Below are 24194 nucleotides of genomic sequence, written 5' to 3'. Positions count from 1 at the left end.
AACAAAGCAGACTTCCCATTTTAAGCAGTATTTGAGCTGTTTGAACACAAAAACAAAACAACAAAAAACCCTCCCTCATTTTCTGATTAACTTTTCTCATGTATACTGCTGAGAATAAGATTTTTAAAGTTGGACAATTTAGTTAGGCAGGACTTTGTAAAATACGAGAACATGAAGAATGGTATTTATTTTCTGAAGTTGTTCTTTTTTAACCTAGCCTTAATTTCAAAAAATCGTATGGAAAGATAATTTGTTTTTAAAACGCGCTCTTCTGTAATGAGAGCTAGAGTATAGAGACTTAACTTTACGAAGCTTAACAAACATTTGGGTCGTTGAGGTCATCTCTCTATTACAATTTCATTTAATAAAAAAAGCTTCAGGAATGGTATGACTTGTTCACATTCCAATAAGATTTAAAAAAAGGCACCTTAGATTAAGGTCCTCATTATAAACAGCCTTCAGACTGCAAAATTGTCATTATGGTCTGACTGTATTTTTAAGAGAGCCTTCACTGAGAGTTCACTAAAGCTCCAGGATTGCAATCCTGGAGAGATTCAAGTCCTAGTGCATTTTCACCACCGTCTTCCCCGCTCCGTAAAGCCGCACGGTTGACCAGAGAAGCCACAGCCCTCCTTCCAGCTGCAACCTCTTCAACAAGCACGTTCTTGAAGTCCAAGCCCTCAAAAAGCAGGTATTTTTTATAGGCACGGGTACACAGAAGTGGATATATCTTGCCCTAAGATGGCCAGTTGATGAAAGAAATGAAATGCCCCCATCCACTCCATTCATACCCTTGGCCCCCGTTTGACAGACCCTACTTCGTACTGTGGCACCTCTAAGGTAGCGTCATTACCAGATTTTCCCAACCAATCCCATTCATCTCAAAGCCATTAACTCTCCTGACACTTGTGCCTGCAAGCACCCCGCGGGCAGTGAGAACAAGAGGTCTCTGCTGAACAGAATAAATGCACCTCACTGTCCGGAGCCAGGGAACAACTCATCACCTGCAAGCGTGAGCAGAGATGTGACACGAACCCTCACTCAGCCAGAGAAATAAGCCACAGTGGTGCTTATTCGAGCCCACACGGCGACTCCACAGAGTCATATGCTCTTCCCAAACAGGCACGCACACACAGAAGTAACAGCTAGTGCAGAATTTATGAATTTTTGAGTATGCAAGAATATTCTTCCCTCTGCACAGTATGCAGCTAAAGTACTTTGGAAATCATATGCCATAAAGAGGTTATTTATTGTCAAAATGCGAATCTTCAGAACATCCGTCTATGGGGCCTCTCCATAAATTCACATAATACTATCACGGCTCAGGCTTACAGCACAGCATAACCATGTTGAAACAGCATTTCAGCCACTCTCCAGATTCTCCGGTATTCTGGATACTGTCCAAATAGTAATTAACAGAGTCAACACATTCCCAGTATTTGGTGTTGATTCTGAACCGCACAAAATAGTCTCCTCTGAGAGTACTGAAATGCAGAACACATGAAATCACATCCGACGCTTTCAGATGTGGAACTTACACAATATTTGCTGCGGATAATAAAATCTCATCAGCCCTTATTCAAGCTGGATAATAACAATCTATTTTCTGTCAGAGCCAGGGAGGTTTTAAAAAAACATGCCATCTCCTCCAGTTATGAAAAGACAGAGCTACCTCTACAAAGCTTTATTTTACAGCAGTATCAAAATAATGTAAATAACACACTGGAAGCACCACGATGCAATATGAGCTTCATATAATCCAGTTACCTACTATCAAATCACTGCAGAAGGGAAAAAATCTGCAGTTTGTGTGGTGCTTGCAAAACAGCTGCACTCGCAGTCAACAGAGAGGCAAAGCCCTGTGTTTATTTATGGAAGATCAACACAGGAATGGTGTCAGAACCAATTTGTCTGGCTCTGTGCCTCACCTCCAGCTTGCAAGACCACAGCTGAAAGGGTTGTTCGATCTGTTAGACCCCTGCAATGTTCTGCCCGCTGAGCTTGCCCACAAGGATGCCAGTTCATGCCTGGCTGAACAGCCTCGCTTTGCTCAGTCCCACCACGCAAGAAGCCACAGCTTCACCACAGCACTCAGATAAAGCTTTGACCGGTGAAGACGACTTCGACATCCTCTCCAGAAGTGCTGCACAAGCATTTCCAACAGCACTTCCAGTGCTACCCATCTCTGTGATGCACAGCCACACAACTGAGCAAGGTGTTACCAGATACCTGATATGACATTCTCACACCATCAAGTCAACCAGGAGAAGGCAATGCCGTGAGGAAAGATCTGTAGCAGTTGATGCACTACAAAGGTGACACAGATGTGAAGGAAAAAGGGAGAACTAAAGAGAGAGGAGTGCCTAAACAGCATTCAAATATGACTGACTGTGTTTTGTTTAAAGAAGAGACTAGTTTTTTGTTGTTGTTTACAGCTCAAAAAGAACACCAGTTTGCTGCATACCCAACTTTTTCTTCTTCATACCCAAACATAGCCCTTTCGCAGGGGCAGGTATTACCAGAGCCTGAGGCTAAGCCTTAAGAGTCTGAGTGTTAGTTTTATCAAGCTACTGTAATTCTCTTGACTTCTGAAAATCAGACTGTTAGTGCACGCTTTATTCAAACCTTTAAAAACATTAATGTCTAAGCGTTGTTTTACAGATGCCCAAGTATCTCAGGGATAGCCCATGAAAAGGATCTCAAAATAAATTGCCCATGATCTTAAATTTACTTTGCACACGGAAGATTTTTAGGGCTTGGTGAAATAACAAATACGAATGCGTTTGGCTCAGGTTTTGATCTGGCAAAATTAGGTAGTCCCTCTAGCCTTTTACAGGAGAAGCTAATAACATTAAAAAAAATACTCTGCAACTGCATCTAAGTAAATCTCTTAACTACTGGATATGTAAGCGAAATAAATGCTTTTATTTCTCCTACTAATTGAATACAGGAAGTACACAATTTTCAAATGGGGCTTTCTTGTTCCAGTACCAGATACCAAAACTTCATTACCCAGTTGTAATTACTTCCTCTTCATTAGGTAGTTCATAGGTAAAGAAGGCGGCAGCAGCTATGGTTCCATGACTGTTAATACACACGTGGCACTCGGCAGCCCAAGTGATGCTGATTAGGCAAGGACACATGACTGCATCTTTGCTGAATTAGCCAAGGAACTTCAGATCGAGCTTTTGGTAGCTTTATACAGGTTCATGGAGGAGAGTATAAAGCATGCCAGCACAAGTTTAACCTACCAGGAATTTTGCAATGCATTCGAACCATCAGAAGGAATTTATATCCCAGAAAAACTCTGTGGTCAAACGATGCGTTTTGAAGAGAAAATAAAGTGGAACCAGGAGGAGACAAGAGGAGGAAAAGGGAATGAATGGTGGCAGGTGGTGGAGGGGAACCAAATCCTAAATAATCAGGTTGGGCAGAAAATTACTCTTGAAGCAGGGAGAGCCAAAACAAGGGAAGAGGCAATCCTCCAGATATGCCTGGGTTACTTAGGAACATAGCCGTATGGTATCAGGTGACATCTAAAGCAACAAGCTCATTTCTGTAGCAAAGTGATGGCACTAAGGAGTCAGGGAAAGTAACATTCCGAGATCTGGTGTTAAGTTTCTTGCAAGAAACACATTGGGTTGATTTCTCCTTATGCATCTTCACATCCTTAAATAACCTCACAATGCAGCCCTGTCCTCTCCTCCCACCCTAGAAAGCAATAAACAGCACTCACTTTTGCTACAAAAATAAATTCAAAAAAAAAAAACAAACCAAAAAAATCCCCCAAAACCCCCACACCACGCAGTCATGGTACAAACCAGCTCTTGTGAAAGGGAACAAGGAAAAACACAACAGTGTTGCTACTTACATTCTTGTATTGCTGGTCTTGTTGATAATTACAGATTTTCCAGTCTGATCCACATTGTGATCCATTCCAAAGTAAGCCGCCACTCTGTGCACTAACATCCTCTGATACGATGACATCTGAGGGAACTTTTTATAGTGATTGCTGGGAAAAAAGAAAACAAATCGCATTGATAATTACATTTCCCTCTGAGCTATAATTAAATGAAAATAGCAATACAGTCGATAATTCAGTGGACAGAAATCTAACTGAAAACTTCTCCTTTGTGCATTTACGTACAACTGTTTGCTACAAGAAGGCAGAAAAAAGAAAGGAATTATTTTTAGATATTTGAATAAGCACATTTCCATGCACTACATTGGGACAAACAAAGCTCACGCTTCATGATATCTACCGAGAGTTCTGTATATTGGGAAGAACTCGTCCCCTCACCCCGCACACACACTCATGCTCCCTGCAGAAACAATCCTGCAGATTTGCTGAGATACTGGCAACAGCTTTCTGCCTTTCTCCCAGAGGGCAGATGCAGAGCGATGCTGGAAAGATTTAGTTTGGAAAATACTCCTTTTTTCTCTCCTACTGACAAAATGCTTATTTCCCATCAGCATAATTTCTTCCTCTGCTGCTGTTCTGACTCTCTATTTTTTAAAGCGGCAGAAACATTTTATTATAAAGAGCACGTGGCAGAAAGAGCCCCTCCACCCAAGTCCAGTTTTATTTTCTAACTCATTAGAATAACATAGCACACCGTGAAACCCATGAGGTGGGATACTTCATCATCCTCTGCGCTGAAAGCTTCAATTCTATTTTTGGACCTAAGTGAGCAGAGCCAGTGCAATTAGGATGCAATGAAAAGCAAAAGGTTTTCATGTACATCTACCGTATTTTAAGCGGTACCACCATGCATTGGGAAATAAAAGCCTGATCTTGCAGCACACCAGCAACAGCGCTCAGGAGCACCGCGCTCCATGTGAGTGCATCCCTCGGACAGCTCGCATCGCTACACGTGCACGTGACTCAGTAACCAGGTGTGGAACTTGACTTACTTGTTGTCACTAATAAAATCAATAATTTCCTGTTCCATTTTCAAGAGTATCATTCTGTCCCTGTCAAAAAGAAATGCAAGCGTTTGTAGCATCAACTATCTAATAGACATTTTAGATGAAAAAATTAATACATCAATGTTTGTAAGGCAATTTTGCAAGCAGTGTCAGCCACCTTGATTAAAAATGAAACGTGCTTTGCCCTGGCACATCTGGAGAAGATTGCAGCCTGCTTTGCTGCACCTTCGCTGGCATACGTGACTCTTCCTTGAGCTCAACTATGGTCTGAGAGTGCTTCCAGCCACACCAGGCTGTGATCAACACCTCGCACAGAAAGACTCTGACTGCTATGGATAGCTTTGGTCCTTCTTTCACCCTTTTGTTGAGGGAAAATGAGATTTCCAGCTAACATAGCTCTTTCATGCGAAGAGCTGCTACCCACTGAAATTTTCAACATTTTGTCTGAGACATATCTTCCATGAGGCATTGATCTGCAGGCGAGAAGACTGGGCCCATCTCATCTAGTTAGAGAGCACAATGGAGAACACTGCCTTTGAACTATGGCTCCCAGGAGGCAATGCCGCAGCATTCCTCAGTCAAAATGCTCCGTTTTCAACTATAAAGTCTCAGATGTTCCTTTCCCCCTGTCCCCTCCTGCCAAAACAATTGAAAAATTTCCCCAGCATACTTCCACACATACTTTTTTTTCTAAGCTTGACACAGTCCATCACTCCTTAGTTCTTTTCTCATTTTGTGCAGATAAAACAATTTGAGGACCTTCCATCATCTATATAAGAAGTTCTGCAAGCTGTTAGGTACCCAATTATTCCTAGTTCTCCTATAATTGCAGAATTATGTGGTATCTACTTATCAGATTCAATTGAAATGAACATTGAAAATCACAATGTATAAAAATGTTACAGATCCTTCCTTAGACATTTGAGAGGCAAATTTGATGACGAGATGAGCTTGCTGCTCCAAACGAAAACTACGGGAATTCGGAGAGCAGAATTTGGCACTGTGCACAGGATTTTAATTGTGTACAGCACTGCCAAAAGACAGCTACTTAATGTTCATATACAAGTCTCCAACTGCAATGGTTATAATATATTACTGCTAATATCATGTAGACCTATATACGCGAAGGTAAGGACAAAGACCAGATGTCGCTGAAAGTGAAATTAAGCAATGGGTGACTGGATGGAGGAGTAGAAGTTGGTGACTTTTTATAGCTTTTTGCTCAGTTAGCAGCCTACCTCCTTTACATTTGCCCTCATAACCACCTCCAGAACTAATAAAACACAGTGTATAGTTACAGGAACTCAAAGACTGCCAGCTTTAATTTCAGGAGTGCCAGCTCTAACGCAGAAAATACCTACCTGGGGTTATTCTTTAATGTGTTAATGAGAAACTCATGCAAATCTATGCCTGTTGAGTCTGTATACTCTTGACTGCAATCTGAAAAATAAAAACAAACACCCCCTGCTCATTTATTTCATTTCAACAGTTACGATTAAGCTATGCTATAAATCAAAATCCATTTTCCACAGCAACAATCTGAAAGCATACACTCTCAAAGAAAACACTCATTTGGAGTTCAGCCAGGAAAGATCTATGCTCAGAAGCATTGGATGGAAGTTCATGGTTCCTCTGTGCCATTCTGCTGAGAACATAGCACCAATACTAGACACTGACAGAAACTGCTAGTCATCTGAAAATCACGGGAAACCTTCAATGCCACTCGAGACCCTATCAAGTTCTTCCTTTAAACTACTACATAAAATGTTAAAATAAAAAAAAAAAAAAAAAAAAAAAAGGAGAAAAGTTTTATTCATCAATGTCTCCTTGCATCATTTAATATATGCTGTACACACAGCAAATGAGGCATCGTGCCAGTGGGAATTCTATTTGCATGAACAGGCTGAAATCCAGTGACGGCCGCGAGTGGGCGGGTAATAGCGATGCGTGACAGTAGTCAGAATTAATTTCTCAGCATTGCTATATCGTCTGACTCAAAAGTACACACAGATCCTCGAGCTGGCGTGAACTGTGAGAGCTCCATTGAAGCCAACTGACAATTCACACCAGCTGCGGATCCACACCCAGGTAGGCAACAATTTTTTTTTTGAGAGAGATTGCACAGCAGCTTTATACCACGGATTAATAAAAAGATTTTTTAAAAAGATACCAAGTTTAGATACAAGATCTTTTCTGAAGAAGCCTTAGTAGGTGATAATAGCTGATTGCAACGCAGGGTAAAGGCCATGGATGGATTTCCTTACAGCATGAGAGGAGCAATAGCGAAGAGGGTTACTCTGTACTGCCTACGTCGCACAAGTGACATACGCCAATATATTATCATTAATGGAGGAAAAAATTGTAGTCTTACACTTACCTTATTATATAATCACAGATATACTTGCATATGTATGTGTTTATACCAACGTGGTTAAGTATTCAGAAAAATGATTTTACATTAAAGAAAATTAATAACCTCTAATACGAAACCTCAGTTTGGAAGTTTTTTTTCCACTTTCAAAGCCTGATGTTTGCATGAAAACAAAACCACTCTCATGCATACGCATTTCAGGTTCTGAATTTTCTCAATGCATGAAAACACTTCTACATGTATTTATACACAAATAAAGAAATGCACGTTGACAAAAACATATATTTTTATAACAGTAACAACAGCAGTTTAAATACTTTTAAGTTCACCTTTTGATAACATTCTGATCTTGGTTTTTTCACCGTTTTTATCTTTGTCTTTATTTTTATCCTTCTCTTTTTCTTTCTCGGAGTCATCTTTACTAGATTTATCTTCTTCTTGCAAGCTAGGAAAACTTGAAAGCTGTAGTTGGATTGAGTCCTGTTGGGAAAAAAAAGAAAGATAAACTTAGGGCCAGATTCAGTAAGCTTCTCATGGCTTCCAACCTACAGAGATTTGCATTAAACTATGTGCAGCTAGAAAAGCTGAAGCCAGATACATTTCTTTCCTATTTGAAAAATTATTTTTTTCCAGGAGAATAACGACATCTTAGAGGCCAAATTCTAGTGGTAAATGTATTTCTTCCCTAATATTTGAATAGTATAAATTTTGAGTCTATCTATATTAAAGGCTCTATATTATTCTACACTTTAGTAATTCTCACTTAAGGCTTATTAGAGCAGTGAAAAACATTTTATATGGGCTTTCTTAAGTAATTCTACAATTTAATCAATACTATACATGTTAAATGATGACCAATGGATCGATGTCTGAAAAATATAACTTTTTTTTCCCCCCCCCACTAAAAAATCCTGCAGGTTCATATGAACTGTTTGGCACATGTAAGCGCACTATCAACTAGACTCAGCTTTCAGGCTCTGATAGTAGATGAGTGCCAGCAAATTATAAACTCAGCAGTATACAAGAGGGCTTACGAACTTATCAGGTACTTTATATATTTACAGACATGCCTTTAGCAGAAGGGGTGAAATGTGCGCTGTGATTTTCAAACAAGTTGTGGTAAGTAAACTTCTCGAAGGCACCACGAGTTTTATCCTCAAAAATTCATTATTTCAGAGATGTTGAGCCCCTTTGAAAGCATGCTTCAGCTTTAAAAACTTAATTAAAACTGAGAATTCAAGCTGGTTTGCGTTTTCTGATTTGCTTTAAAGAACTTATTAGTTCCCATTTACAACATTACTTTATATTGGCTTTGTTTTAACAAAATACAAATTATTTTCTTTTGAAGTTACCATGGCACAATTTATGTATTTCAAGAAATACCAATCTGGTTGGACAAAATTGAAGGAAGCATATATTTCTGTGTTCATAATCTTTTGAAGCAAAAAAGGCCAAAATAATACTGTATGCTTAAGTAGTGTAAAAACGCACATTTGAATTAAGCTGCCACAAAACTCCCTGGTAATGCAGTTTTCTTCAATAGAAGAGAGTCCTGCATGCCTGATAATTTTTTGGCATCATGTTAATGAAAACAAAATTCACCAACACTGGAGAAATCAGAGTTTCTTGAATGCTAGAAAATTCCCTTCCTTCACAATTTTTCAAAGAATACTAGCATACCAAAAGATTAATACCAAACTTTAAAGTAAGGGTTTGGATTTTTAAGCAGCCAGACCATTATATTTACTGAAAGCATCTTTTGAATTTATTACAAATTTTAGGTATCTGAATTTTTTTAAAGAATTACAAATCGGCCACCACAACACATGTAAGACAAGATCCTAACAGAACAAGATATCAGCATAAACATGCCACAGTAAGACAGAAGTTGGGTAATTTCTCATCTTAATCATTACTGACTTTTTGTGACGTTTGAAAGTGGCACAAAAGACTCGAGATGAAAAGCACTGTCAAAGAGAAACAAAGCCCCAGAGCCAAAATTTAACCTGAACTACCATCCTTAATCCCTACTTCTGCCAGTTTTGGCTGACAGGATTCGCCAAAAACTGAGCGTGGAGAGGGAACGAGTGGGAACTCCTGATCCTTTGAGGTAAGGGTACATGGAAAAATGTTTGCTAACCTGCTCAGTTGCGTTCAGAGGACCAATGCTACACCTGCTTTCTTTCACTTCAAATGGCAGTTCCATTTCTCATTCAAAGAGCAAACTTTGGATCAAACACTGCCAAAAGACCCCGAAGGATAACTCTGATTCCCCGCACTGCCCGGAGCAGAGCGACTCTGCCGCTAGCTTTTCGAAACAGGAGAAAAATGTAACTGGCCATGCTGTTCCCAGGATATTAGTCCTAACCTTCACAGTGATTGTTAAAAATGCACTTATGAAAAGAAAAACGACAGACTTTACACGTAAGCACACGTATGAACATACAGGAGATACTTTCTTACATGTAACAACATAATATTTATGTATTTGCACTAGAAGAAACACACAAAGGGGCTGTAGAGTCGTGAAAGCAAGCTACTGTATATTTTCTTAGATTTTTATTGATTTTTCTCAATAATAAAATACAATGTTAATAAATACATTGATACAAGGTAAGTATAGTGAACAACAAAATAAATGTTCAGATTGCAATAATACACTTGTTGGTCAATAGTATAACATTAAAGGCAACATTCCTTTTAAGTAAGGACATAGTGAACCATCAGGTAAGCGTTCAAGATCAAGTAATACAGGTAAACAAGTTTTTTCCCTATACAGGAAAATGAAGGCAACTATTCAAATATAAATACAAACATCAAGTCTGCAGTACAATCCATACTCAGTAGTTCTGGCAATGTACCGTACATTCTCTGGTAATTAATTCCCTGTGCTTTGGAAACCATTAAGATAAAATAAGAATAAAAAAACAAAACAAAAAAAACCAAAAACAAAATGAAACAAAAAAACCCCACAAACCCAAAATGAGCTTTTTCTCCTCTAAAGTGAAAGCAATTCAGCTGGCACAAAACTTGCTGTATCCTTCAGCCAGTCCAAGGAGGAGCCTGCATGGCAAAGCTGAGCCATGTTCATCAGTAAAAGGTCAGTGACAGCAAAAGTGCAATTCCTATCTAATGAATTACACCAAGCCAATTGTATCTTTAGCAAACGGATGCTGGGGTCCAGGGAGGCACTTTATCTCCCATGAACGTTTCGATATGGTCAAAGAAACCTTTACCGCGGCCGGTCAGAGTCAGGTAAGACCAGAGGCTGTGCGTAACAGGAACCCCTCCTTTGCCTGGCGTCGGGGTGCAATCCGGGCAGAGATTTTACCTCAAAACCTGCCAGTCTCTCAGATGTTTAATACAGGTCCTGTGCAGTACATTATAAACTACCATGCAATGCTTAATACAATCTCTTTATATTATTTTCCTTTCCATTCTCCATTAAACAATAGAAAATACAAATGAAAGCAGAACAAAAGCCACACACCTTGAGTAACGCAAGTTAAGCAGGAAGCGTATACCTACAACAGAACAACTGATAGAACAACCTGCCCATCTACTGCATAAGCATCATTGTAGAGCAGTAGAACATGTAGTCGTTCCCCCTGCTAAACAACCTGGTTTTTGGTCTTTCAGAAGAAAAAAAAAATTTTTTTTAAAAAATAGAAAAACCTCTCCATGCTTATGAGCTAAGAGGAGAGCTGGATTTGTTTTGTTTCAAGTCAATAGAGGAAATGGTGAGAAAGTACACTTAAATGTGATTTTTTGTGCTAAGCTCACAAGAATTCACTTGCTCAAGCTCTCTCGATGGCTGATCTCATTTGCACACAAACATCTCATAAATTATAGGCAGTGCTCATGATATTTTGGTTTTGTTTTGGTTTTGTTTTTTTAAGCCTTGCTCTTACCAGGCAAGCAAAGAAGAGTATTTGAAGTTTTACTTTTGCTTTTTGGGGTATTTCTTGAAGTTAGTCTACAAAGACTGCTACCACTATTACTGTCTGAGGTGAGGGGTGCAGGGGACAGAACTCTACCAGGTGCTGGGAATACAACACTACCAGTACAGATAAAGTCAAATACACGCTTTTTGATACCAGAAAATCTACACCAAGAGTTTAGAAAACAAATGCCACTCAGTAGGAGGCACCCTTGGCTCTAACAAAGTATTTTAGAGACCAAAGGATCTGTGAATTTTATGTGAAGGGGGACACTGATATGAACTGGAGTCTCAGAGGAACCAGAAACCAGAGCATATTCATAACTGTATCTGGTGCAGCCTGGAAAGAGATAGCCTTAGAGAAAATAACATTATTAATATTCTTTTTGTTTGGTACTTTTTTTTTTAATTTTAAAATCTGAATTCTTTTGAATTCTTTTCCATTTGCTGAAATTTTCAGGGGGTCTGGAAAAAAAAGCAAACAACACCCTGTGATAAGGTATAAAACTATTTTTTCAAAATAAAGTTCACGCTAAACCAGATAATTTCATTTAAAAAAAAAAAAGTGTTCACTGTCAGATGTAAATTTTCCCCCAAGAAAGACATTGTTAAATACCCAACTAAGTAACATCATCATGCAACTAAACATGAAGCTAACAGCAGTGATTGCAAGCATACCTGATTTTCATGAATATTTTCTGCTCCTGGGCGAGGGGATGACTCTTCACACACAGCAAGACTCCGGACGAGTTTTCCTTTAGCTCCTGACTAAATAAGAGAAAGAGAAAACAAAACAGAGACCACTACTGTTGACCCCAAGGCACATAAGCTGCACACATCAGCTGTCCTTAAGTGTGCCAAATAACTGCTACCCACCCAGCCAGCAAAATTGTATCTGCCTTCCATGAGGATAGAAAAGGACTCTAAGAAACAAGCCATTTGACGCACAGGGGAGGTGGTAGGTTTCTTTTTGCTTTTAATCATTTCTGCTACAGCTCATTCGCTTCCACCAAAAATCGTTAACAGCAAAGAACGGATAATCCAATACTGAAGGTAATTTAACATAGAGTTAAACTCAAAGGTTCCTTCTGTCATTCGGTTTGGGGTTTTTTTGTTTGGTTGTTTTTTTTGGGGGGGAGGTTTCCGCCCCTCTCTTCTTCTAATAGTATTATAGCCAAGGAACACGGACAATAAAATGCGCAAGTTTTATGGATCTGCACTTTGAAAATTAAAAGAAGGCTGGGGGGGATGTTGTTCCTAGAAGCTCCTTTCCCCGCCCCTCCCCCCCTTGGGGACCTAAGTCATCCTCTACTTCTTTATGTCAAGATTAGTCCATTAAAATAAAATTCAAACAAAAACGTTAATTACTAAAGCAAAACAAATGAGCTTTTTGTTTCCCCAGCGGCACACGCAAGCATGCACGCTGTCTAACACAAGCATACGGCGAGCCCAGCAGCATAAAAATACGATGGATAAATAAAGGGGAGCCTGACACATTCTACCCAGAAGACGACTTCTGCCTTTGTGCAACAAGATTATGGGGGGAACCAAACCAAGCCAAAAAAACCACACACAAACAAGAAAAAAACCCACCACCACACAAGTGATGAATGGCCACCATTTTAACTGAAGACAAACATTTCATTGAATTTCTTTATCCTACTATGGCATGCAATTCCAAACAGAGATAGACCCTTACCTTGGATCTCTTTTTCTGCTGGTTCTGATTTGCACCTCGTTTCTGGGTATAGCAAAAAAAAAAAGAGCAGTAGTTATCACTTCAATGGAAAATGTGCATGACGAGTATTACCAATAAATAAAGACACTAAATCACTCCTAATTGATACTTTAATCAGTTGCTGACTGCAAAAACCACCTCCCCAAACCCAGTCTGGAAATCAGGGAAAACCAAGAATCATCTCTGCTCACTGTATTAATTTTAAGAACAGGTATAAACAACAAAACCACACTGTACAGTGTTCTGTATTTTTGCATATAATAAAAATATAAGAAAAGGCATACTTAAGTAAATGCTCCTCCCTCCAAATTCCTCTTAAATAACAGTCTCCCCCTTTATATTTGATTGAGCAAAAAGAATTAAAAAAACCCCATCCAATAAAATCTTTTTATCAAATTATTTTCCTAGGTTTTGCATAACAACTTTTTGTTGGCAGCAACGCCTACAAACCAAACCACACATTAAGTAATTATTCATTAGTGTTACCTGTAAATTCATGAGATCAAGGTAGTTTTCTAAATCCCCAAAGAGGGAAAACAGTCAAATATTTCACCAAGTTTTAACACAGACATCTAGGAATTAACTTCTCAGAAAAATTAGTAACATGGACAGCAGCCTAAAGAGCTTAAAAGGTATAACAAATAACAACATTTATTTTATAGGGAGATAAAAGGACCCAAAATAAAACTAACTAAATAAATAAATACAGTCTCAAAACTATGGGAGAAAAAAATAGGGGAAGCGTAGGCAATAAAAGAATCATAGAAATGGAAAGGCAATGGTAATGCACTGATATTTAACATGCCCATTCACTACTCCCGTCTTACCTGCAGCTCTGTCTTGGCATCGCTCAGCTTCTCCTCCTTCTCCTCTACTTCTGAGCTTTCAGATTTATTAAGGATACAGTTGTCCTGGTTCTCTTCGGAGATGGCAGTCTCCTGCTCTTTTGCAGCTTCCTCTGCTGTCTCCTGGTTCAATTTACCTTGCTCAGACATTCTTCCAGACAGAAATTAAAATAACAAGATTTGGTGACCTGGAAGGTCAAGATATCACAACACAAACACACACACAGAAAAACACTGGGGGTGAATTTTTTTATTTTTTTATTTTTTTATTCCCAAGTAATTCTATTTCCTTTGATAAACAAACCAAAATATGCAGCCCAGGAGTGGAAAGCTATGTATGTCCCAGCTGGAGAGAGGTACTGAATCGACAGTATTGGATAACAGCAGGATTTTATCATGTTAAGCAAGCAGAGCTCTGATCTAAACGGTCTTGGCAGAGAGCAAATTTAAGGTAAGATGCTGTGACTCCCCAGCCCCGTCCCTCCCAGCCCAGCCCCAGGAGCGCAGAGGTGCAGCAGGGATGGTGAGGGACTCTCTGCTACGGAGCTCAGCAGCACCCAGCAGTAAGGACCCATTCAGACTTCCAGGTCTCTGGTGTCTCAGTGCTCCCCTCCTCTAGATTTATTTTTTTTTTTTTAGGTTTTTTTTTTTTTTAATAAAAAAGAATAGCCAAACCAAAAAAACGAACAGAAATCAAAACCAAGCACGATCAACAATGGTTTTCAGCACTCAGCCATGGGTTTTGTATATAGCAGAAACCCATGGTGCCCACTCCCAGTTAAAAAAAAAAAAATTTAAAAAAAATATATTTGAAGAGATAATAATTCAATATAAATATGAAATCTAAATTCGGCAATAAAGCTCTCAGGGTCAACGTTTTCAGGCATCAAACTGACAGCTCCATTATTAAAATCCTAAGCCTCTTCCCAAACCCCATGTCACTCTCCAGCACTATGAAAATCCTACAGGAAGCCCTTGGCAGGTATTTCTAATGAAGATATCTTAACTGAACTGAATTTACACTCAGCTCACAATGGGTTGTTATACAGAAGCTTTAAACGCTTTTCAAAGGTAAAGCCTATTATTATTTTCTCTCCCTCTCTTTCCCCCCCCAGCTCCCTCTTGCAGCCTCCCCCACTGATCAATTGTCAAATGAGACTCATGAATAATTTAGCTTTTCCTTCCCCATCCATTTGGCTTAAGAAGTATCTCCAGGAAAAACAACTGCATTTGAGAAAGGGAGTTATTTCAGAAAGGGTCTTTTGCAATACCTTGCCACTTCTCAAAAATGAAACAGTGGCTATTAAGCAAAACCACACTTTGCCATGTTTCTTTTTGCAGCTTGTGATTAACATTCAACAGATCTCGTATCACTTACCTTCATTTTTTTAAGCTATGTTTTAAGTGAAAAAAATAAGACCTACTGAGTTTTAAAGACTGACGACTTCTAATTTTTGCTTTTGTTTTGACACGGTAAACAAATAAATTAATAAAAGCTTTCCTACATAATCTTCCCATTTGAGAAGGATGGCGGATGAAGCTACACAGTTCATAAATAAACCGACTAGAATATAAAGCTCACAGTAAGCCAATTCAAGGTTTGGACTGTTCTCCTTTCCTCCCACCGCCCTCCCCAGGCAGTCCCAAGGTATTGACTACTCTGTAGTTTCAACTGAAACTTGAAGCGCTTTGCTAAAAATTCAAAACACAATGAATGGCAAGACCTGAAACTGGTCTTGACTTGTTAAGGATTTACATCAAGCAATGCACACACAAGCACAAGTTCTTCGCAGGCGTATTACCACCACCACCACCAGCCCCAGCTCATCTAAATGTTTACACAGTGTTTGCAAAACCAATTACACTCACAGCTTATCAGCTGCACCAAAGAAGCCATTTACCTGAAAAACTGCTATAATTCCCACTGTCTTTCTAGCGTCTTCTGTTGCTCTTGGCTGGTTAAGTCCACACAAATGATCAATGACAACGTGAGTCCCATGTCCCCATTAACAGTTCAGAGTGCCAATCTCCATGCTGGTCCTTCAGAGAGTTTGACGGATCATAGTCAACCTGGAAAAAGACGAAAAGTAAATAATAACAACGGTAACAATCATGGTACAAGTTAAGGATGCAATAGATAGGACCAGATTTCTAACACTAATGACCAGCTTCAAGCAAATCACTTTCTCAGCTTGATCCAGCTCCACCTGTCTCAAAACTGCCTGCTTCTTCTCTAATGAAGGCTGGAGCCGGCTGTTCAAGTCATAACAGCTCCTACGCAAGGAGCTAAAATTAACAATTGCATTATGCACTGAAGATTACTCACTTCAATTTTAACCTTTTTTAGCGAATTCCAGCACTTTTCATTAAAAAAAAGCATATATACATATTTATATATAAGCTCATCTGTTTGCTTCAACAGAAATCAATGAGGGTATGAGGAAAAAGGACTTGCCTGCTTTTTAACTACAGCTTCTGCTCCAATTAAAATTTCAATAGTCAAGCACCCATGCTTTTAGAAGGTGGGTGCTTTTAGAAAGTGACCTCCTTTGCCAGGGTAGCGAATCAAGATGTTCATTTAATAAGCTGAATAAAAGTTGAAATGATCAAGAATGGGAGGAGGAGAAGGAAGAAATCCTACTCCTCGAACAACAGCCACCAGAATAACTTTCTTCAGAGGCACTATGTGAGGAGGCAAAAGGAGATCTCCAGGTTACAGTTCAGAAAATAAACCTGAAGAAAGAGTTGCCTCTGCAGTGCAATTTATGCTGTTCATCAGGACCGTGTCTGCCAGCTGAAGAGCTGATCTGACAGAAAAGTAGCATTTTGGGATGAGTCGGACTGATTTACAAGCCATGGCCGTGTGCCGAACTGTCTTGATACGACAGGCACCTCTTCTCGAGGCTTGCACATGAAATCATGGTTGAAGCAATTAGTGCAGATACACAAAACAGCAAATAGGAGGAAACGTATCATTCTACTTGAGGGGAAAAAAAAAAAAAAAGCTGAAAATCATCTCGCTCTGATATTAGACTCCTTGTTTCCGAGGCACATTTTAAATGGTGCATGGTTGCAACTGCTGTACAGTATGTGGCAGCGCACTGGAACTCACCGCATTAGAAAAGCTGAATTCCACATGCCAGAAATGGAATTCAGCCTTTCACAAAAATCAAGTCCTGCTCTCTCTCTGGGAGCTCAGGCGTACAGGGGAGACCAGCAGGCAGTTCTGTAAACTACCACTGCCAGCCTGCAAATTTATATACATAAAATATTTCTTTTCCTCAAACCACTTAATAATTTGTACAAAGTATGTCTGTACAGAATGATACAAAGTAAGTCTTTCCACTTGCTTTTTGGCATTTCTCACAGGACATTTTCAGAAATATTCTCTCACTGACAAACATACTTACAGGATTGCGATGGGAGTGGAGGAACAATATGAAAAAACATGCCTAAGCACTCAAGCACACGCAAATGTATTTCATGGAGCCAATACTCAGAGAGAAAAAGAGTGAATAAACCACCGACTGAAAAACCTTTCCTCATAACCATCTTCCATTAACCCTTTCCCTCACACTTCCCAAAGAGAGAGGGGGGAAAAAATAAAATAAATGCATCTCTCTCTCTCTCTCAACCAAAAATCCCAAGGAAATACAGTGCATTACAGTTTCACCTGGAAAACAGCCGGCCACGGGATAGACCACTGCAATCAAATCCCTCCAAAACTAACTGAGAAATAGGTATTTGTACCAAAATCATGACACAAAACAGTTATTTCGGGATTCTTCAGCGTTACCATGTGTTGTGAATTAACTATTCATAAGACAAACAAACAGAGCAAAACAAAAAACAGACAACAAACCAACCAACCAAAGGGTATCGTATCCAGCAAGCAAAGAGATCTGCCAAGACTCCAATAAACAGCATTTCTGGTCTTGTGCCATAGATATTCAACATAATCTTATCATGCTTTACCAAAGACATATTTCTTCATAAATGAATTCCCCATATTGTTACACTTAAAATCTCTGATGCCAACATCATTTTTCATTGGCAATGTATGAGAAGACTATAGAATCTTAAATTAAAACAACAACAAAAAAAAAACCCCACCCATAAATTTCCCCAAGAAAACATAAGCAAGTGGAAAACAAGCTTACAGTGTGCAGCTACCATTTTTCAAACCTGCAGTGACAATGTTTCTTATTTTTTTTAAAATTCCTTCATAATTATCTTCTGGCGGAAAAAAAAAGGGCAGGAAGAACTGAGACACAGAGCAGTCACAATCGAGCTCTTCACCTTGCCTCAGTATAAATTTCCTCCTCCTCCTCCATTAGGCTATTTACAAGTGATGACTAATCATTTACATACTACAATACGTAAAATACACTTCTGGTTGTTTGGGTGGATTTTAAAAGGGACTCAGGTTTCTATAAAATACTTCAGGGAGAATATAAACAGCGAAAAGGAATCAGTCAGAAAATAGCCATTGAGAGTGAGACATTTTGATTGAAAATAAGTCTCTGTTGCTCGCGCGTTTCCAGGATATCTGGTTATTCAGTGATGAATGCACTTTCTACTATTGTCGGTCCCGCAGTGACAGCACTGCTATGGAAAAACGTACTGGATTATTCTCTTTCTTGCACATCAACAGAAATGTCAGCGATGATTTGACTGTCAAAACCTTCAGTACCAAAATGACGCAAAAGGCTGAACAAATGCACTTGTGGTTTTGATCCTTGAGTAGAAGCCACAAAGCTTGTTGCTAGGCAAAACCCACCTTCTTCATTTGCAAGCGAGCAAAATTTCATAGGGGTGTTGGGATCTTAGAAGCAGTCTACAGGAGCTTGAGGCAAAATTTCAGTCTCTAATTCCTTAAAGCAACTTAAGTATCACACACCACAATGCAACAGAAAATACAGGTGCCCACCAAGCCATTTGTAGAACCACTTCAATGGAAATACAATCTGTTTGTACAGAATATATAAGCACCAGCTGATCAGCATACACTGTAGGATAGAAGCTGTTTTTTTTTCTTAAATTGCCTTCTTTATTAACAGGATTTTCACTTTAGAAGCTGAGGGTACTACCAAGCTTGAGCAGCTACTGCCAGAGCTCAAAGAGAAAGGGGTGTAAGAAGGCGTGTACGGTCACATACATTCGTACAACATGTACCACGCAGATTCCAAGAAAAGTCTGTAGGAAGGCATATGCTTAATTTAATGCAAGAGTTTAATAATTATACTCAAAAGAAGAGCTGACAAAAAAGCACGGAACAGAAAAATGAGCAAAGACTCAGTGAAGATGAGCAGGATTTAACCAAGAACGTGCAGCAGCAGCAGGTGGGATTGAACCCTGCTAGAGTGAAACCCAAGGGTTTTTTCTTCAAATGAAGCGGCTAAGCATAGAGGTAAATTTATTTGAGCCTGAACGGCTCCTGTAACTGAAAACTGGCTGGTGGTGGTGGTACCTACATCTCATGATCCTTCTCACACCATAGTGACTCTCTACTCACATGAATGGCTCGCAGGTACGAGCCCATGAGCTGGAAGCATCACTCATTATTTCCACTATGCGGTATACACCTCATCTATACATATAAAGATAGCTTTGACTCATTATTGTTAACTAACTCATTGGATTCTTGGAAACCATTAGAAATGGACTATGGCATTATCTTAAGATCATCAGGACATACAGTCCTCCACGTTGCCAAACTCTCATGGCTTAAAGTGTAAGCTTCCTGTTACTTGACATTTACTTAAAAATTCCAGTTCCTACCATCAAGCAAATCTATGAAAATCTCAGGTTTCATACTGTTTCAACTCTCTGTGGTGGCTTCAAAGAAAATCTTCAGTATAGAAAATTTATTGTTCAAAAAAAAAAAAAAAAAAAAACAAACCCAAACAAACAAAAAACCCCTACCAGCCCCACCACCAAACCCAAAAAAGCAAGTAAAATAAATACTAGAGTTTTAGTCTGAATACGCTATTACCCAGTTTTCAGGTCCTACATCATTAGGCAGGCAGCACTGGGTGCTCCTTCTCACTGTTCTCCCACATTTCCCATAGAAATACACATAAGCACTTGGAAGCAAAATCTGCGGCTGCATATTAGCATAGCAGGATAATAATCCATGCCAGCTCTCACACCAAAATGCTTCAGTATGAAAAAAAAATTAAACATAAAAGTTAAGGCTGTGAAATACGTGGAATACTGCAAGTTCACTTGTTGTTGAAAGACTAAACCTTAAAAAACAAGAGCAAAAAGTATTTTTAAAGGAAATGTTCAAAGCCTTATTTTGTTTCCCACCTCCTCTTGTCTTCACTTCGTCCCCTCTCCATCATCACTACGAAAACAGATACAGTGATTGCCTACACTTTCTGCTCCTACGTGCCACAGACCTTCGCAGGTAAAAGGTTACTCCGACTCGTTTGCTGCTGGCAAAGACTCTAACAGAGACTGTCAGTTAGCAGATGCAGTTTTTTTTTCCAGGAGTTGTAGGAACATGAGCATCTATGTACAAGCAACAGCGCAGAGGCCACTGACCCACCTTAAGCAAGACAGCAAACAACAACCAGTGGCAACGGTGGTCAAATTTGATGAAAACGGGATAGATTGAAACATATTGGATAAGATTTCAGATCCTATGCAACAACCAGTTGCCTTTTAAAACGCCGACTGGATGATATAAGGAGCAGCATCCCGGCTGAAGCCTCTATCTTGGAACAGCACTGGTTTTTCTCCTAGCCTGCACATGAAATTCAGTATCCACCAATTACAGCAGGGACAAGAACAGTCTAACAACCAAAAAAAACAGAAACAAAGCAATTTCTTGTGACTTCACCTGATTCCTTTTTTCAAAGGGATCCTTTTGTCCCTAACGCATTGCCACCAATATTTTCCACTATAATCTCCTGTCAAAAGACATCACGTCAGTGTCATCATCTTCAGCCAAGTAAAAAGGATGATGTTCCCTCTAGCTTGTTATATTTCTGCAAAGCTAGGAGCTTTACCCAGGAAAATAAATATAGAGGGCCTACAGGGAGAGCCTGTTTTGTTTTAATACTTAAGAAAAGGCTCAATAAAAAAAATGCTCTTTTATCTGTCACGATGACCATTTGAAGCCTTCTAGGATCAGCATGAAAAGATACACGGCTTTGAGTGATCTGGCTAATAAATGTCAATCACGCAAGTTTACTAGGAACAGAGTAACACCCAAACTTTTAACAAGCTAATCAGAGGTACAAATCTGCACCCTTGGAACTAGTTGTTTGCTTTAGCCCAGCCTTCAACACAGCCTTGCACATTTCAAACACACCAATTTGTATCCCATTCCCAGACATAAACCTGACAAATTTTCCTAAAATCAAAGTCATTAAACTCACTGGGCTGACTGTTAGGTGATGGAAAACAGCACAGCTCCCATGACTCCAACCACAGAGACAGGGTGGTTCCCAGCCATCCTTTCAATGCACACAAGTCTCCTTGCAATACACAAAAGTCATTTTCCTCAAATCCTGTAATGAAAACAATAGCCAACATAGGCAAATATACAATTCAAAGGGAAAGGGGGACTGAAACTAATTTTCCCAGATAATCAGGTCTATTACTCAGCTATCAAAGATAATTGTATCACAAAGTCCTCTTTAGAGACCGATCGATTTAAGATTAGAGGGGGTCTAGGGAGGATGCTCTAGTAATCCTACTGTAAGGATCTTCAAGAACCTCACTGCCTCGGCAGGACACCTTCTCCATTACCCCATCCATCAAATACTTCGTATGTTTTTCTTCTTGTGCCAATAGTTGTTCTTTATTTAAAACAGCTTTCCTGATTTTCTGGTAGTTCTCTCTTCCTGTCGGAAATATTTTTAAACCTAACAGCAAATAATGAGGTAATGTAAAGAAGCCAATTCCTTTGAATCACCAGTTAAATCGCTATACAGCATTTCCATTACTATCTACAACTAGTCTAATTTTTATCAATTGACAACCTGCTTCAGCATTCCCCTACATCTCTCTCATGCTCTTCCTCCACCAGGACTGCACCCTGTGCAGACAGACGTTCCTCCACCCGTTGATGTACAGTGGTGAATGCGCTAAAGGAGTTCTGTTTTCACAGACACTAAAACCAGTTTAAAGACAGTGAGTATCATGAGGGTGTCCCAGAAGGAATACTATCGTTTCAGTACAAAATACTGAACAACAACCCAGCATAAATGAGCCTGCGTTCCCACAGAGGGGTCTCAGCAGCGCTGACGGCCAACAGAGCTACTGCAGAGCCTGGGAGCTGCCATCAACTGAAGTGGTGGGACTGCAGATATCCAGCACAGTCTAGGTGAGAAAATTCAAGCCGTTTGCGGTACATTGTAATATACTGTTATACATAATGAAATCCAAAATAATATATAGCTTACACACATTTTAATTTGAACAAGATATGCATATTTTTTAGTTTAATACAGGAGTTCTTGAAACATTTTTTGTTTCTCTCAGTCAAACTATCCCTACTCTTTCTTCCTTGCTTAGGGACATGGTTTAGTGGCGGGATGGCAGGGTTAGGTTAAAGGTTGGACTCGATGATCTCAAAGGTCTTTTCCAACCAAAGTGATTCTATGATTCTATTCCTTCAATGCCCTCTCTTTGACATTTCTATCTGTCAGGTAACCACAGATTAAGTCCATTTTGCTTTACGAACAGGAACTATAAGCTCAACTTAACCTATTTCTTTACTCAGTTCCTCCTAAAGCTTAAGGACTTTACCACAAAACCTGAGTACCACGAGTCCGCATTTTGAGCACACATGCTTTTGAAGAATTCAGTCTAAGCAGATGGCAAGTAACAAACAAGTGGCCAGCTAAGCCATTCACCAATACCCAATTATGCCAAACACAAACCAGTCAAGTCCAAGGAGGACACACACACACCCCCCGCCTAACCCTAAACAAAACAAAGAAAAAAATTTTGTACAGTACTAACATAGTCTTTGCACAAAACTTTGTAGGCAGCTTCTGCCAATGCAAAGAAAAAATATTGTTTGGTTGTTTTTTTTTTAAATACATAATACTCAGGACATGGATGGCCCGTAACTTATGACCAACTGCTTTACACTTCTTCCAGCACCACCAGTGGATGGAGCTATAACCAGAAGGAAAATGCCGCAGGAATGGACCAAGTATCACCGAATCCCACATATGTTTTTCCTGGGTTTTTTTCTTTCCCAATTTATATAATGGCCCCTATATTTCATCCTGCCATTTCTTGACAAATTAGGTGCATTTTCACTAGCGCTAGCTTAATTGGCAAACTCTGAAAGAAAATAATTGCTAACAGCAAAGCAGTATCATGCTGATGACACAGACCTGCGCTCAACCACTAGAAACGCCTTAGCGGACAAACACCGACTGCAAAACAGCAAAAAGCTTTCACATAAGAACTGAAAGGAAAAAAAACCCCACATCATTTCCTTCCAAAAGTCTCTTTTGATTACTGGGATTAACCACAGTACCTATTCCTATTTGTCCTAATACCATTATCTGAAACAAAACTAGCCTGCAGCTAAGAAATACTTTTCTTTTGGGGTGAGGGGGGGGGGTCAGGAAGCAAGCAAGCTAGAAATCTACATAAGGTTTAAAAAACAAAAAAGAAGGCAAAAAAAACCCCCAACCAAACCCACCACACATTATGAGATATTTCACCCCCATTTAACTTTACTGCTTGGAAACTGTGCAATTATACTCTCCATATTCAAAGACAATTGCTATCAAGCTTGTTTTAATTCAGAGTAAGTTTTCCAAGCTCATATTCCAACCAATTTGTACAGTTTATAGCTCATCTCCTCTACCAAAGGCAACAAAGGCTAGACCCTTTGAGAGTTTCCAATGCAAAAATATTTTAATATATTATTTTAATTTATATTTATCAACATAGGAACACTCCTAAAATTTCTTATATTAAGTAGATTAATACTTAGGAGAGCAACGTCCAGTGAGAACAGTTTACAAAGACAAAGTCTCATCAAGTAAGCTTATTTTGCTAGAAACCACTATTTTGTCCAAAATCTTGCAAGAGTTACAGACAAGATTTTGGCAATTTTCAATCAAATCTGGGCATGCCCCTCATTTTTAACTTTGAATCTCCTGAGAATGACTACTTTTTCTTGCCAGATCCACATCCCCCTGTTTTCTCATTGTTTGAAGCCCTTCTGAAGAAAAAAAAAATCAAGGCAGAGACATTTTCTTGCTGTCCTGATATGATAAATTATAAAACACATTTTAAAATATATATTTATATCTTTATATAAAAATTGTACGTTTCATCTATTTAATTTATATATCTTTACATTTTAAAATAAGCATAGGTGTATTTTAT

General features: G+C 39.2%; 1 protein-coding gene across 1 annotated transcript in view; it reads right to left on the bottom strand.

The window, feature by feature from the left end:
* The window catches only part of ARPP21 (cAMP regulated phosphoprotein 21), a 105169-nt gene extending 91196 nt beyond the window's left edge, over positions 1 to 13973 (bottom strand). The window contains exons 1-7 of the mRNA XM_035896578.1: positions 13806 to 13973; positions 12940 to 12981; positions 11919 to 12008; positions 7630 to 7780; positions 6291 to 6369; positions 4915 to 4974; positions 3872 to 4012 (exon numbers count right to left, since the gene is read on the bottom strand). Of these exons, the coding sequence (XP_035752471.1) occupies positions 3872 to 4012; positions 4915 to 4974; positions 6291 to 6369; positions 7630 to 7780; positions 11919 to 12008; positions 12940 to 12981; positions 13806 to 13973 (731 nt within the window). The remainder of the gene's footprint in view (positions 1 to 3871; positions 4013 to 4914; positions 4975 to 6290; positions 6370 to 7629; positions 7781 to 11918; positions 12009 to 12939; positions 12982 to 13805) is intronic.
* Between the last annotated feature and the right edge of the window lie 10221 nt (positions 13974 to 24194).

This window comes from Egretta garzetta, unplaced genomic scaffold (assembly GCF_000687185.1).
Source record: "Egretta garzetta isolate BGI_Z169 unplaced genomic scaffold, ASM68718v1 scaffold170, whole genome shotgun sequence".
Lineage (NCBI taxonomy): Eukaryota > Metazoa > Chordata > Aves > Pelecaniformes > Ardeidae > Egretta > Egretta garzetta.
Note: the sequence above shows the minus strand (reverse complement) of the source record. Positions and strands in the feature narration are given on the sequence as shown.